The sequence below is a fragment of the Taudactylus pleione genome, unplaced genomic scaffold (assembly GCF_031769625.1).
Source record: "Taudactylus pleione unplaced genomic scaffold, aTauple2 ptg001408l, whole genome shotgun sequence".
Classification (NCBI taxonomy): Eukaryota; Metazoa; Chordata; class Amphibia; order Anura; family Myobatrachidae; genus Taudactylus; species Taudactylus pleione.
The window spans coordinates 1,893,755-1,910,282 of record NW_028285808.1 but is presented as its reverse complement, the minus strand read 5'-3'; the positions used below and the strand labels follow the sequence as shown (position 1 = coordinate 1,910,282).

Genomic DNA, 16,528 nt, shown 5'->3' with positions numbered 1-16,528 from the left:
AATGTGGCAGGGGGTGTCATGCACCTCCAGCTGCATTTGCATATTAGCATGGATGGAATTGCAAAGCTGCCGACATTTTTCAAGGGTTTTACCGCATTTTCCCCTTTAGTACATCTCGGCCCCAATCTTTATATTATGTCCTGACACTGTATCTCGTTTGTCATTTGGCACCCTATATTATGTTACTCCAACATGTAAGAGACCCATGTGTGCTTCTGCTGATTGTTGATTGTTTGTTCTCTTATCTGTATTCTCCAATAAAAACAGTTTGTACATAAAAAAAGAAAAGCAGCCCAGGTGTCCATAGATTGTTGAGTAAGAACATGCTCATTACAGCTATTTTATGGAGCAGAAAAGACTTAGATGGTGACATTTTAGATAAAGCAGTCATTTTGGGCCTAAATAAAAATCCCATTCTTCAAGTGCAATAAGTAAGTTTGAAGGTATAATAACTATTACATTGGGGTATCCCTCATGTTACATGTGACACATGGATCTATGTACTAAGGTTTGGAGAGAGACAGAGCGAGATACATGGGGCATCGCATTCGGAATGTGATGCACTCCACCGCTCTCTGCATGCATGCTGACGTTGCTAAAGCCGGTATGCATGAAGTAATGCGCAAAGGACCACTCTCCCTGTAAGAGCGGCCTTTTGAGAATGAGGGACTTCTGGGTCTAAGACCCACAAGCCCCTCTGGCATCCTTCTGCGCATGCGATGAAGGACGCACGCACCGCGGGGGGTGCAGGGAGGGATCTGATTGGATCCCTCTCACAGATCTCTCCCGATAGAAGCTCGTAGGCTTCTATAGGGTAACGCCAGCTGAAGAAGGCGTTACCCATCTCAACCAAGCCACGGAGTGCATTGCATTCCGAGGCTTGGTGCATATGAGAAATGCGGGCAAACTCGTGCTGCATCTCGTCCATTAAGTGGTACCAACCAGTCAGCTTCTGTCACTTTACAGGCTGTGCTCGAAAAAAAGACAGGTGCTGATTGGTTGGTACTTTGGGCCTGATTCAGACCCACTCACAAGCGGTTCGATAGTTGTGCATTGCGCACATGCACCGTGCGCAATGCGTGTGCGCAACCCCCATAGCGAGTGAGAAATTTACACGCTCCGAGGCTCGCTACAAACGGGGTGTTGATCGACAGCTTGCCCTGTTTTGTAGGCGGGGTGTGGGGGGGTGGCTGAACAAACAGTGGCGTTCCTGAAGGAACACCTGCCGTTTTGTGGGCGGCCCTACTGACATCACTGACATTAGAGCCGTAAACTCACTGGGGCATGCGGCAGACGAGACCCTACCACAAGGGTCTCGTCGCAAGCCCAATGGTTGCGATGGTCGCGACCATCACCTGGCCACTCGCAAAAGCTGTGGGTGGTCACCCCCAGCTTAACGGGTTAAAAAAAGCGGCCGCCCTGATTCAGAGCGAGCCTCGCTTTTTGCGAGCGGCTCTGAATCATGGTCTTTATCTCCATCCACTTTATCTCTCTCCAAGGCTTAGTACATAGACTCCATAAAATATGAGGTCAGCCCTCATTCCTTCTGCCACACTTCTAAAGCCTGGTACACACTATGAAGTATATAGGAGGAGATGCACTAAGCCTTGGAGGGAGATAAAGTTGAGAGAGATAAGGTACCAACCAATCAGCTCTTAGCTGTCAAGTTACAGACTGTGGGCCTGATTCAGAGCCGGACGCTCTGACAGAGCCAGGGCCGGGCATTTTTTTTTTCAGAACGGCCTCCTGGCCGCTCGCATAGCTATGGGTGACCACCCACAGCTATAGCGAGCGGCCATGATGATGGTCACGATGGTCAAGACCATCGCGACCATCGGTCTCGTTGCCGCAAGCCCCAGAGAGCTTTCGGCTCTAACAGAACCGAAAGCTCTCCCACTGACATCACTGCCGGCCCCATGGGAACGCCTCCGCTGGGCAGTCACACCCTTGGCCCGCCCACCAAAGGGGGCATGCTGTCACTCAACATCGACAGCACGCCCCCTTTGGTATGAGACCCGGAGCGACGGAGTGCCCGTCGCTATCCGGGTCTCGCGCATGCGCACGACGGAGCCGGCTCCGTCATGTGCATGTGCACTGGCCTACCATCGACCTGGTTGCGAGCACACAGCGCTTGCGACCGGGTCTGAATCAGGCCCTGTGTTTGAAAAATGATAGGATCTGATTGGTTGGTACTTTATCTCTCTTCAAGGCTTATCTACCCCATAGGGAATCGGTATGATTTACTGCCGGACCCATGCCCGGTGGTTAGAGAAGGAAATTCCTCCCGATCGTCCAAGGTAAGTATTGTCTAACCTAATTCTACCCCTAACCCTCCCTTAGGGGTGCCTAACCCTAACCTTCCCCTCCCCCAGTGCCTAACCCTAATCCCCCCTCTAAGTGCCTAAACCTAACACCCCTTCCCTGCTGCCTAAACCTAAGTCCCCCAGGGGGGGGCCTAACCCTATCCTCCCGCCGGGGGTGCCTAACGCTAGCCCATCATCCCCCTAGCCTAACCCTATCCCTCCAGGGGGGGGTGCCTAACCCTGAGTCCCCCCCGGGAACCCTAACCTAACCCTCCCCTCCGCGCGGCTATCCACGCTCAGCGCCTGGCGTCCCTTCGATCGGGGCGCCGGTCTCCCGGCGTCGGTAAAATGATAGGCATCTAGATTTAGACGCCTGTCATTTAACCCTCGCCGAGATTAAGCAGTCGGGAAGCCGGCTGTCAGGATTAGGTCCGCCAGCTTCCCGACTGCATACACCCCATAGTATGGCCGCGAATCACAACAATAATCAAATGAATCAGATAGTGTGTATGTCCGAATGCGCATGCATGGCGGTCATTCATTGCAGCGTCCCATTTGCTGTGCTACACACCAGATTGAACGATGTTATGAACGACCAGGTGCAGTTACATGCAGCATGCATCGCGCCATCATACACCAGATCGTGCAGTGTATACGGCACACGCAATGTATCGTTACATCGCACCGTCACTGTGTCAGACATTGTATAGTGTGTACCCAGCTTACCACGTGATGTGTAATATTAGCTCCAGCACTTTGTAGAAGCAGCAGGTGCAGTCATAAATATGTTCCTGGTCAACAAGCTAGATTATTAAAGTACTGATAAATATGCAGGGTATGCACATAGGCAGGTACTGTAGCACATCTGATCATTCATATCTGTGGACAATTCATATAAGTGGACAGTGGCACCATGAGTTCAAAATCAAAGGCCTAAGAATCAAGTTAAATAACAAATGAAAATAGTCATGTGATTTAAGTAGTGTAGTTGTGGTAAGTTATTGCTTTTATCATACCTCCCACCATTTGTAACTCTGCTGAAAAGGGGCATGGCCTCATGAGAAAAAGGTGTAGCCTCACGGTACGCACCATTTCCATCACTCTGGGGGCGTGCCTAGCACTACCAGAGATGCTGGGCTGGCCCCAGGCTCTCCTCACACACTGAACAGATGCCGTGCGCATGTGCTTGCCATCTGTTCACCTGCTGCTCTGTGAGACTGAGCACTCCTGCGGCCCTCAGATGGGACATTGGGACAGTTCACGAAAAATGGGACTGTCCGCTAGTAACCAGTGACGTGCGGTGAGGTCAATGACTGGGGAGGCACATGTTGAGATGGATCTTGAGTGCTCGGAGCCTGTCTCACCCCCTACTCACTGTAACTCTCCCCTCACTACACTAAACTTCAGTGTCCTTTGATTCTCCTACCTGCATCACTGTGTCTTCTTTTGCTGCTGCCGACTGATCTCCAATCTCTAAACACTGCAGTGCACTTCCTGGTCACATGACACTCTCCTACCTGCATAACTGTGTCTTCTCTTGCTGCTGCTGCTGACTGAGCGCCAATCTCTAAACACTGCAGTGCACTTCCCGGTCACTACACATCCAATGTGTCCATCAGTGCTCAAAGCTGGTGAGTGTTAACTATAAAAATTATTACAATAAACAAAGAAGATGTTTATAAGTTATAATGTTAGCATTTCTGAATAAGATGGCTTCTGTAATGGACTCCAATTTATTCTAATGGAAAGATGGGGCTAAACTGTGGAGCATTTGAGGGCTGTGTACGAGTTAAACAGTGCACGTTACTAGAATTAGGTAGGCACTGGGGTGCCAGGGAGGGGGAGTGGTTTTGAGTTAGGATTTCTTTATTGAGGACTGTTCCCCTGACTGCAGTCTCTTCTTCATGAAATCTCCTCCCTCTCTTTTTTGGTTTGTTTTTATCTCTTGGTGGCCATGGTGAGCGTCAGATGATACTGTGCTAACAGTGGTATACTCTCTTCCTCAGGTGGGCATTGGCTGACAAAAACCATACAAAGATTCTGAAGTCAGCAACACCATTATGCTGGTTGGGTCATCCATAGGGCATGATAAGAGGAAGTAGTCAGAAATCACTTGTTGGCACCTTGGTGAAATGCGTGGCCATTGCTGGATTGTAGGGCCTCACTGTGGGAGTCTTTCTCCTTGCCACCATACCAAAATTGGGGTCTATTTACTAAGCCTTGGATGGAGATAAAGTGAACAGAGATAGAGTACCAGCCAATGAGCTCCTAACTGTCCTGTGACAGACTGTGTTTGAAAAATTACAGTAAGGAGCTGATTGGCTGGTACTTTATTTCCATTCACTTTATCTCCATCCAAGGCTTAGTAAATAGACCCCATAGTTATTAGCAAAAAAAATTGACCAAATTTATCGCCACCTTGTTGTCTGTTGATTATCACAGTTTAAGTTTGCGCATCACTGTCTAGTCGGACATAGACAACTGTTTTTTATATAGTTTTATATCACAAGTCCCAGGACGAAACGCGTTGCTGCCCATTGTTTTGTGCTGTTACCGGATACCCTGCAACACGTTTGTATCCAGTGCTTGCCACCCCGACTGATGGCATGAGGAAGTCTTCTTAAGACGTGGCCGTGCTTGTTGTACACACACTAGCTCAGAAAAACCTCCCCAGCACCTTCCTACCTGGGTGGCTTCCTGCACGTATGAGCCAGGCAGAGAGCCATTGTTGCCGGATTAAAACCAGTGGCCTGAGATCTACATGCTGGTCAGCACTACTTCTGCCTATTCTGCTGACCCACTTCTGTGGCGCCCGATCGGAAATTACATAACCACATTGAGGTACAACGCACATGCCTATTTTTCTAAATGCTCCACGTACGTTACCCAGCAAATTAGGACATTTAATGGATACCACATTTTAGTACGGTGAACTCACTGTTGCCATTTTATAAATATCATCTACAAGTTGTGGGAAACTGTTCATATTTGTTGCAACTGATTACGCTAGTCTTGTATTACTATTTTACTCTCCGGATTACAGCACATTTCGGATTCTTAATAACATTTATATTTATATATCCATTTATCATTTTCATGTTCCAGTATTACTGTTGTTTTTATTTTTTATTTTTTTTCAATGTTTATGCATACTTATTGATCTAGATTACTGTATTTATATTTATTTATATACCTATTTTTGGTATCCATGTGTATATTTTTACATTATGATAATTGGTCATTAAATATATATTTTGACTCCATTACATTATCTGCCAACGCGGTATTCTTCTTTTTTCTTTTATATCACAAGTGAAGCGTGATTCAGGATCCAGTACCCACATAGACTACTATCAGGAGAAATTGGGTGTAATTACCAATTGTAGGATTTAGGGCCTGAGTTGGACACAGGGCCTGATTCAGACCTGGTCGCAAGCGTTCGCAACCGGGTCGATGGTGGCCCACAGCGCATGCGCCCGACGGAGCCGGCTCCGTCGTGTGCATGCGCGAGACCCGGCTAGCGACAGGCAATCCGTCGCTCCAGGTCTCGCACCAAAGGGGGCGAGCTGTCGATGTTGAGTGACAGCTCACCCCTTTTGGTGGGCGTGCCGGGGGGGTGGCTGCCCAAACGGAGGCGTTCCCGAGGGAACGCTTGCCGTTTGGGGGTGGCCCCACTGACATCACAAGTGAGGGTCTCGTAGCAAGCCCTGATGGTCATGATGGTCTTGACCATAGCGACCATCATCATGGCCGCTCACTAAAGCTGTGTGTGGTCACCCAGAGCTATGTGAGCGGCCAGGAGGCCGCACCAAAAAAAAAAATAAATGCCCTGATTCAGAGCGAGCGCTCTTTCAGCGTCCGGCTCTGAATCAGGGCCACAGTGTCTCTTCCACATGCAGCTGGTCAATGTTTTAAGTCTGAGCATGCGTCCGAGTCGCCCAACTCATGTGTCTTGATTGTCAGCGCTCAGGGATGTAGTACAGAATTGTGCATTTTAGTGGGTGACTGGCTGGGAGGTAACAGGGGTGGCAAAGTCACTAAAATCAGCTGCGTCTAAAGACGCACAGCCGCTCGCACAGGATGCCATATTCAGACACAGAAACTGCAGTACAGAGGAAGAAATGCACTGTCTCAAGGGCTCTTAGTTTTGTGAAATTTGGACAATAGCATCAGGTGCGTGTTAAGAGAGGAGAAGGCCCATGTGCATTCCCCATCTGGGGCCCCCTCCTCTATCCCCAGCGGCAGGCAGTGGACTGACTGCATCAGTAAACTCTGGGCACTAGCCTGTGCCCAGAGTCTACTGTGCATGTGCAGGTCACTGGGAAAATGGAGCAGCTTTTGATGTGTTAGACGGCCATGTTTTTATTTTCTTGGCACCGGGAGCACATGGCTTAGCCATATCCTTAACAGGCAGCAAAGCCACGCCCCCTTCCCTGATTGACCCACTGCCCAAGATCCCACACAACAGGGCTGTCAATGGATGGAAACTATCAATGGTTCCCTGTCGATAATTTCATACCATCAATGTTAACCACCGATGGCATCATCAGTGGTGACAATTGTAACCAATTATGGTGAACCCACCAATGACCACCCTTACCAGCTACAGTACCTTGTACTCTCTGTCAGATTTACCAGTGCGCACTACACTGTGCACACTGCTCGCAATGTTCAGCTGCACCATGATGGTAAAATATGGTAGCCCAATAGCGCTAATTTCCGGGCTCATCTCTTTGCTGTGCGAGTGAAAATTATCGATGTTACAAGGCACAAAGTGTCTTTGACTGACCATTCTAGCAGGCACTTCACAGCCATTGCTTAGAACTGAATCTCAATCGAAGAGTTACATTTTTAGGGTTTCCTTATAAGAAGAATTAGTGTTTACCAGCCAGCCTGGTAAAGCCTTGTGCTGCTTTTGAAGTCTTTTAAACCTATATTGATGGAGCTGCCTTCTAACACACTGTGAAGTGAATATCAAGAGAGAAGTCATTTGTGTTTATTCCTTATTCAGTGCCATTGGGTATTACACATCTTATGCTTTTATTATACACTGTGCAGAGTTGCCTGTGTTTTAAGTATGAGTAATGCTCGGCACACACTGGCCAATATATAATTCGTACAGCCGACAAACTATATATCATCATCGACCAGTGTGCACACCCGATATACCTGTGAATAACATCTTTCACAGATATATTGTGTTGGTCGTGCTCATGGCAGATGCAATATATCTTTCAGATATATCGTGCACATGTGTGCCCTGGTGACCGACCCATATATTGGCCGCAGGATCCGCCGACAATGACGTCACTAGCGGTTCTTGTGGCCAGGCTTATCGGTCAGGTAGTGTTTACACACATTATATAGGTCTGTCTGCCACGTGTGTACCTGGCATAAACTAACATAACCAAGAGTGTAATTTTACATGTATGTCCAGGACAGTGCCATAGCAAGGCACTAGTGTCACCTGGGCTGCTTCCCCCATTTACCGCACATGTCCTTTCTTTGTCATCATGGGAGAGAGGAGCCAGGACCACAAAGCTGAACACCAGGGGCCATTTTAGGCACCCTGCAAGCCAAATACAGGTGCCGCTTGGACAGCGATTGTGCCACCCCCTCTGCCAACATTGGTTGCACACCCCTAGTTTACAGCCCTTGTTCAAGCTGTAAAATTGGGCTTAACTCTACATAAGCCCCGTATTGTTTCATTGTTAACTTCTGCCACTTAAAGTTTTTCTTAAACCAAAATCATGTAAATTAATTTTAATCTTAATTTATTCTAGATCATATCAGAGTTGACGCTTACATACAGTATACATACAATATCAACAAAAGTAAAACAATTTCATTAATCACTATTTAAAGCAAATACATATTTTAAAATGATTGTTTCATTTAATTAGCTGACAAAGTGTTTGATTGCTTTATACCCGATATCATTAGGTATGTCAGAGACTTTATTTCAGTCTCTAAACATGATTTAATGTGTATTTGCATTAATGATGGATCGTTTCATTGCATTCTTCTTCGTATATCGGTTTTCTATAAACTGAAATGAGTTTAATAATTGCCTGCCTTTACCACCACACATTATTTATATAGTATCATCACATGTTATACTGTGTAACGTAAGGATGCCATACAAATGCCTAACTCATACCGTTTTATCTACATATGAATCAAACAGAAAACATTGATAAGGCTACATGTGATGGGAAGTCAGATAATATGGACAGGACATACTGTACATGTGATCACTCATTAGGCTGAATACAGCACAATGGACATTGTGAGGACAAAAAAACAAGAGTGTGTGATCCATTAAATGAACTGACAGCTTGTTTTCTGGAGTGTCAGAACTGCAATCCATAGTGTAAGGCTGGTGATGTCTTTGCTCAGTAGGGTACAAATTCCCTTGGAAACTGAGAAATCAATTGCAGAGGGAGATAGGAAGAAAGGAATAAATCTTTAGATGAAGACATACTCTCTCTCTCTCTCTCTCTCTCTCTCTCTCTCTATATATATATATATACACACATACTGCACCTGTCATTTCCAGTATTATCCAACGCAGGGGACACAAACCACCAATAATGTCCATTTACACAGGTTTTTCCATTCTTATTTTTCTTGATTATTATGTCATGATTTTATTTAATTTGTTACCTGAGATAATGGTCCTGATTCAGCGGCGGACTGAGAAGCGCCCACATCTGCGGCTACTGGCGGTTGCCCACCTGCGACCTTATGCAAGTGTCGATACAAAGTCTGTCCCTGGTGTACATCCATGCGTCCAAATGTGCACGGCCCACATCAGCATCCGTATAGGCAGTAATATCGGTTGGCACGCCCTTAGACACCACCATCGGTCACAGACTCGAAACTTGCAGCAGGCCTATGGCAGGTGCAGTTTATCCATCCGTATATGGCCTCCTACGTGAGCAGTCGAGTGTCCGTGTACGCCGCCACTTTTACAAACGCGCCCCCATTACTCCCATGACCATCTCCGTGCGTGCGCTAAGATGCCTCCCTGTCGCCGTTTAGGAACCCCCAACACATGTTCAATACACTTCTGCGTGCGCCTGAAATTACAACTGCGACTCTGCATGGGCACAATTGGGACGGATGCGTGGTGCCACTTAGATGCATGTGCCATAGCAAAAAAACGCTCCACTACGTCCGACATCGGCAGTGCGCCCACCCTCTGAGTCACGCCCCATGTGGTTACTACATGGATTAGACTAAAGAATTATTTAGTAACTGCATTATATGTCAATTCATATTTAAGAAGCAGCTGGAAATGTTTCAATGGTGTCTTCAAATATGATATAATCCGAGAACGCTCGCGTAAAGGAGAGGGATTTGTTATTTTTGTTATTATAGCAAAATTCAGCCACTTCAAAAGAAATATAAAATGTTCCCTGTGATACCTGTGGGAGGCGGATTTCTAATATCTAATCAAAAATCTAATTTAAAGGAAGCATTTGTAAAACCCTCGAAGCACAGAGTAGTGATAAAGTAACTTTTGCGTATTCATTGAATTGTATTGAGAATGAACATTGGGGAATCTAGAGAAAAGGGGGGACTGTCATTGGTAATATATGGTTGGAAGAATAACAATCCGAGTCTCATTTTAATCATGTTCATATTGAGCGAAATAAAAAAAACTAAAATCAGACATATAAAAATGGCAACATTGTTCTACTCATCTCCCCCCCTACACTCTGAGGTCTGTTTTGGGGCAGTGTTAATGGCTTTATTATACACAGGTTAGGCCTGAATGATTTCTGTTCAGGGGTAAAGCAATGTTTTGTGCCTATTAATGAGAGACCTTTACTGGACATGGGCAGATCAGTGTGGTACACAGTATAGGAATGTGACTGCTCCTGTACACACAAAGGTAAATTAAGTTGTGTTTTTTACTTTTTTTATTCTATTACTACAAAGACGTCAGATCCAGACTAACAATAGGGCAGCTGGGGCAATTGCCCAGGGGTCCCCACACATAGTTATGCCACAGTGTGCCCCACACTTATGATATATGTAAGCTGGGGTCTCTATATGGCATAATGGGCACTGAAGGCACTACAGCTTGTTTTACACATTTGTGCTGCTGGGAGTATTTACACACTATAATTTTTAATAACAGTTATCTCACCATCCCTACAAACCTGTATCAAATCTTCTAATGGGGTCGGGTGGAGAAAACGTGTTTAGTAACCAATCGGGCTCTAGCTATCATTTTATAGAATGTACTTGATAAATGATAGCTAGAAGCTAATTAGTTGCTCCATTTGTCCTTATTAGAAGGTTTGATACATCCCACTTGTATATTTTCAGAGGAGTTCCCATTTGTGAGGAGCTTTTTTAGTCAAATGGACAGATGTGTATGCTGCCTCGGAACTCAACCACTTCTTGCGCCATTTATCAATATATATTTAAATGAATGTACTTTTTTTAAAAATTGCAAAGTTGTGACATCTGAAATAAAATATCCAACAAGGGAAAGGGAGTTCAACGAGTAGTATTCCATGTAACAAATATATAAAATGAACATTAGGCTGGGATACATATGTATGCTCAGCACTTTGAAGTGGTGTGTTTACGTTAGCCTACATGCAGTTTTGTCACAGACTAAGCCACAGGCCTGGAAAATATTACACCAACTGTATGAGCGAGTGCAAGTAGGTATAATGTGTGTGATGCCAGCCACACAAAGTACCTCTTTACCTTTCCAATGGTCTACACTATATTGATATTGCCACAAAATAACAATACTGCACCATATACTATATTTTAAATGTATTATACTTGGTTTACATTTACATTTATTAAAATGTGCATAAATTAAAATTAATGTTAGAAACAGACCAAAAGGGAGATGTATCAAGCGTTCTAAAGAGGTTGAGTGGAGAACCAATCAGCTTTTAGCCAGTGGTGTCTCTGGGTAGGGAGACACCCAGTGTGCCAAACACTGAAAAGTGGGCGTGGCTTCATGACACACCACCTGTTTCATAATTCTAGGGACAATCCCAGCACTCCTGGAGATGACGGGCTGCCCCGAGAGACTCTCCCCGCACTGCCACCTCCTCCTCAGTGACTGGGAGCCGAGCACTGCACAATAACATCACCGTGCAGTTCCCGGCTCCAGGTCACTGTGGAGGAGCTGGCATTTTGGTCTCACCCCCTCGGAAAGTGACACTTGGTGCTGTCCGCACCCCTCCTAGTGACGCCACTGCTGCTAGCTATCATTAATCTAGTGCATTTTCTAAATACTAAAGCTAGAAGCTGATTGGTTCTCCACTTGTCCTATTTAGAAGGTTTGACACTTGCCCCTCATGCACCATATTGGCTTATCCCACCTCAGCGTTTAATACATCCGGCAAAGCCAACAGATATTTTTGAGGATTTTTTATATGCTTTTTAACCTGTATCCTCCATCTAGGGATTTCTGTGAAGAAATTAGAGGGTATATTTACATTCAGCAGCATATTTTTGAGTGTCATTACCCACACAAACGTATGACGTAGCGAAAGTAGCGTTCATCATCTTCTTTTTATGATTGATGGCAGAAAGGAAGATTGAATTGTGACCCAACATTTGAGTTAGAAGAGATGATCTTAGAGTCTAAACCTCTTCATAAGAAGAAAAAGAGACTGGCCAAATACAAATCAAGGGAGGCAGCCAAAGACAGTTGTCCACTGGTAAGTCCTATTTCATTATAGTTATTATTATTTTATTTGGCTACAATGAGGCCGTCAGTATGTATGACACTTTCAGGATACATTTACAGTAGGTCTGTTTAGTAAATAGGCATAAGGACACTTGCTGCAAAGTCCCATACACCACCTCCATTATGATATAAATAAATATTTTCGGATGGTAACTGATGGATGTATAGGCGGGCAGGGATCTGTGCTAGTAGAAGTACAGACGAATAAACAAGAGTAAAATAAATATCGCCCCATAGAATTGAGTGGCAGCCTGGCACCAAAATCATTCTGCTACCCCAGATCTGTTCCACAAGTTAATGCTACTTAATGTAGTACAATCAGTAAAACATGTAAAACGCAAGGGGACGGTTTGTTGACAGTTTATCATGTCGACATATCATATTTTTTAATTGGTTCTTATTCAGACACAATAAGTGGTCAGGGAATTTATCTCCCATCCTGACTGCACATGAAGAGGGGACTGACTCATGCAGGACCTGCGTTCATCACGTACCGCAAGGTGTCGGCTTCTGACCACTGGCTGTTCTCTCCTCAACCAGCTTATAACTCTGTGGGGCACATGAGCTGTGTTTTAATCCACTACACAAAAAAAAACAAAGTTCTTCTATATGTAATAAATGGCAATAAGATGTGCTCTATTCCTATAATACACACATTTTCTAATGAACCCAGCAATTAAGCAATACCAGAACAGATATTATTTACAGAAGTTTATATATAATGTCACTTACATATTATACACTGGGGCAGATGTGTGAAGCTCTGGAAAGTGATAAAGTGGAGAGTGATAACTGACCAACCACTCAGCTCCCAACTGTCATGTTACAGGCTGCGTTTGAAAAATGACAGTTGGGAGCTGAGTGGTTGGTCATTTATCACTCTCCACTTTATCACTTCCCAGAGCTTCACACATCTGCCCCATTGTATTTATTGTGACACTAACGGCTACAAGTTGATGATCACAAAGTATCACTGGTGAAACCTTCTTGTAATTTATTGTCAGGATATCAATCATTTAAACACGCCATCCAATTCCCTAGTCTAGCGCAAAAAATTTGATAGGCTAGTTTGTCTGGCATCGATCGTGTTACCCACATGAAACATCACCTTTATAAACCCTTTGCTCCATCCAGCTCTATCTTAATTTGCTGGTGTTAAACCCATGTCTTCCTGTCCTTGGGGCATATTTTCTAAAGGACGATTCTAAATCAATCAACAACGATTTGTTTCTGGAGCTAAATCACACATTAGATAACACTTAATAAAAAAATAAAAAAATAAATTGTGTCAGTAAATATGTGATTTAGCCCCAGAAACATACTATCAATGTTGATCTATTTAAATCGATTTTAAATTAATTAAAATCTATTAAAATCGACCTTTATTAAATATACTCCCTTGAGTCCCACAGCTCCCATCTTTTCTGTATAAAGCAGACTATCCCAGGTTATGTTTGATCTCCAAATACATATGGTAAGTACCTTACTGTGCCAGAGTATGTATTAATTTTCTATTGAAACACTGACAAATGTAATTACTAACTGAATAAATAGATCTAAAGGTAGGCCGAAGACCGCTCTAAATAAATGTCATAGCAGTTACTGTTACGTCTGCAGAAAGGTGACAGTGAGCAAAATTTTATTGTTAAATCTATGACCAAATAAGTAATGCAAATGACACTTTTCAAGTGCCCTACACGAATATGTTCCGGTTGTCTAGAAAAAAAACAGGCCCCAAAATAGCGACTTTATTTGTAAAATTTCTGACATTGAAACAGAGCTGCAGGTGGATTGCGTATTATAAAGTGGCTGTTAAATGATACTGTAATTTGTTTAAATACTGCTTGGACAGAATAGTAATTTTTTTAAAGTTATATAAGATGAATGTGCAAGAAATGGAAGTAATGTAAAATGTATTTTATTCTCAGGTCACTGGTGTATTCACTAATCAACAGAGCACCAGGGGCTGTATACAATCTGTCTATACAAATGAATAGTATCTAAACCTTGGGCTGTTCCCATATTTATACACTACCGTTCAACATTTTGGAGTCACCCAGACAATTTCGTGTTTTACATGAAAACTGACTTTTATTTATCAAATGAGTTGCAAAATGAATAGAACATATAGTCAAGACATTGGCAAGGTTAGAAATAATGATTTTTATTTGAAATAATAATTTTGTCCTTCAAACTTTGCTTTCGTCAAAGAATGCTCTTTTTGCAGTAATTACAGCATTGCAGACCTTTGGCATTCTAGCTGTTAATTTGTTGAGGTAATCTGAAGAAATTTCACCCCAAGCTTCCTGAAGCACCTCCCACACGTTGTATTGGCTTGATGGGCACTTCTTGCGTACCATACAGTCAAGCTGCTCCCACAACAGCTCAATAGGGTTGAGATCTGGTGACTGCACTGGCCACTCCATTTTACAGACGGAAAACCAGCTGCCTGCTTCTTCCCTAAATAGTTCATTCATAATTTGGAGGTGGGCTTTGTATCATTGTCCTGTTGGAGGAGGAAATTGGCTCCAATCAAGTGCTGTTCACAGGGTATGGCATGGCGTTGCAAAATGGAGTGATAGCCTTCCTTATTCAAAATCCCTTTTACCTTGTACAAATCTCCCACTTTACCAGCACCAAAGCAGCCCCAGAGCATCACATTACCTCCACCATGCTTGACAGATGGTGTCAGGCACTCTTCCAGCATCTTTGCACTTGTTCTGCGTCTCACAAATGTTCTTCTGTGTGATCCAAACACCTCAAACTTTGATTCGTCTGTCCATAACACTTTTTTCCAATCTTCCTCTGTCCAATGTCTGTGTTCTTTTGCCCATATTAATCTTTTCCTTTTATTGGCCAGACTCAGATATGACTTTTTTCTTTGCCACTATACCTAGACGGCCAGCATCCCGGAGTTGCCTCTTCACTGTAGACATTGACACTGGCGTTTTGCGGGTACCATTTAATGAAGCTGCCAGTTGAGGATTTGTAAGGCGTCTATTTCTCAAACTAAAGACTCTAATGTACTTGTCTTCTTGCACAGTTGTACACCAGGGCCTCCCACTTCTCTTTCTACTCTGGTTAGAGCCTGTTTGTGCTGTTCTCTGAAAGGAGTAGTACACACCGTTATAGGAAATGTTCAGTTTCTTGGCAATTTGTCGCATGGAATTGCTTTCATTTCTAAGAACAAGAATAGACTGTCGAGTTTCACATGAAAGTTCTCTTTTTCTGGCCATTTGGAGAGTATAATCGAACCCACAAATGTGGTGCTCCAGATACTCAACTAGCTCAAAGGAAGGACAGTTTTATAGCTTCTCTAGCAAGCAAACCCATTTTCAGCTGTGCTAACATAATTGCACAAGGATTTTCAAGTGTTTTGTAACCATCCATTAGTCTTCTAACGCGCTTAGCAAACACAATGTACCATTAGAACACTGGAGATATGGTTGCTGGAAATGGGCCTCTATACACCTATGTAGATATTCCTTTAAAAACCAGACGTTTGCAGCTAGTATAGTCATTTAATGTTAAAATGTTAAAAATAAGTACATTTCTAAGTGACTCCAAACTTTTGAACGGTAGTGTATATTTTTTATTTTAATTTAAGAGGAGTCACTGCACATTCAAAGCAAGTGGATTTTATTTTACTTTATTTTATTCACACATATTGTGATTAACACAAGTTTGACTTTACTTTCAATTTTAGACACTAGGGCCCTGATTCAGACCCACTCGCGAGCGGCTGTCCGCTCGCAAGTGGGTCGATGGTCTGCACTGAGCATGCGCACGACGGAGGGAGCTCCGTCGTGCGCATGCGCCAGACGCGACGAGCGAAGGAAAGTCCTTCGCTCGTTGTGTCTGATCAAAGGGGGCGTGCTGTCGATGTTGATTGACAGCACGCCCCCTTTGGTGGGCGTGCCGGGGGCGTGCCTCCCTGACGGGGGCGTTCCCACGGGAACGCCTCCCGTCAGAAGCCGGCCCACTGACATCACTAGTGATGTCAGTGGGAGTGATTTTGGCTCTGATAGAGCCAAAATCACTCCGGGGCTTGCGGTTGAAAACCTCAACCGCAGGCTCCGGCTCGCAGTTTCGATGGTCGCGATGGTCACGACCATCGCGGCCATCAAACTGCACGCTCGTATAGGCTGTGGGTGGTGACCCACAGCTATACGAGCATCCAGGAGGACGCTCCATTTTTATGGAGGGCGGCCCTAATTCAGAGCGTGCGCTCTGCTCAGAGCGTACGGCTCTGAATGAGGGCCTAAGACAAGAGACAAATTCATTTTAAAGTGCACAGAACTCTTTGTGCAGCGTTTCATGCAAAAGCTAATTGAATGGCGCCGAACCTGTAATTACCTGGGACGGCGACGCAGTGTGATAGGGGTCTGTCCCAGGTCTGACTGGTTTGGAAGCGTGTTTCAAATCCCGGATCGGACCCAGGATTTTGGTATAAATGGGGTATCAGATGTCTGATGTTCAGGCAGTTGATCTG

At 44.3% G+C, this 16,528-nt stretch overlaps 1 protein-coding gene across 1 annotated transcript in view; it reads left to right on the top strand.

The window, feature by feature from the left end:
* STK32B (serine/threonine kinase 32B) overlaps nt 1-16,528 on the top strand; it is a 281,505-nt gene that overhangs the window by 244,645 nt on the left and 20,332 nt on the right. Inside the window, exon 10 of the mRNA XM_088463551.1 lies at nt 11,876-12,007. Coding sequence (XP_088319677.1) covers nt 11,876-12,007 — 132 coding nt within the window. The remainder of the gene's footprint in view (nt 1-11,875; nt 12,008-16,528) is intronic.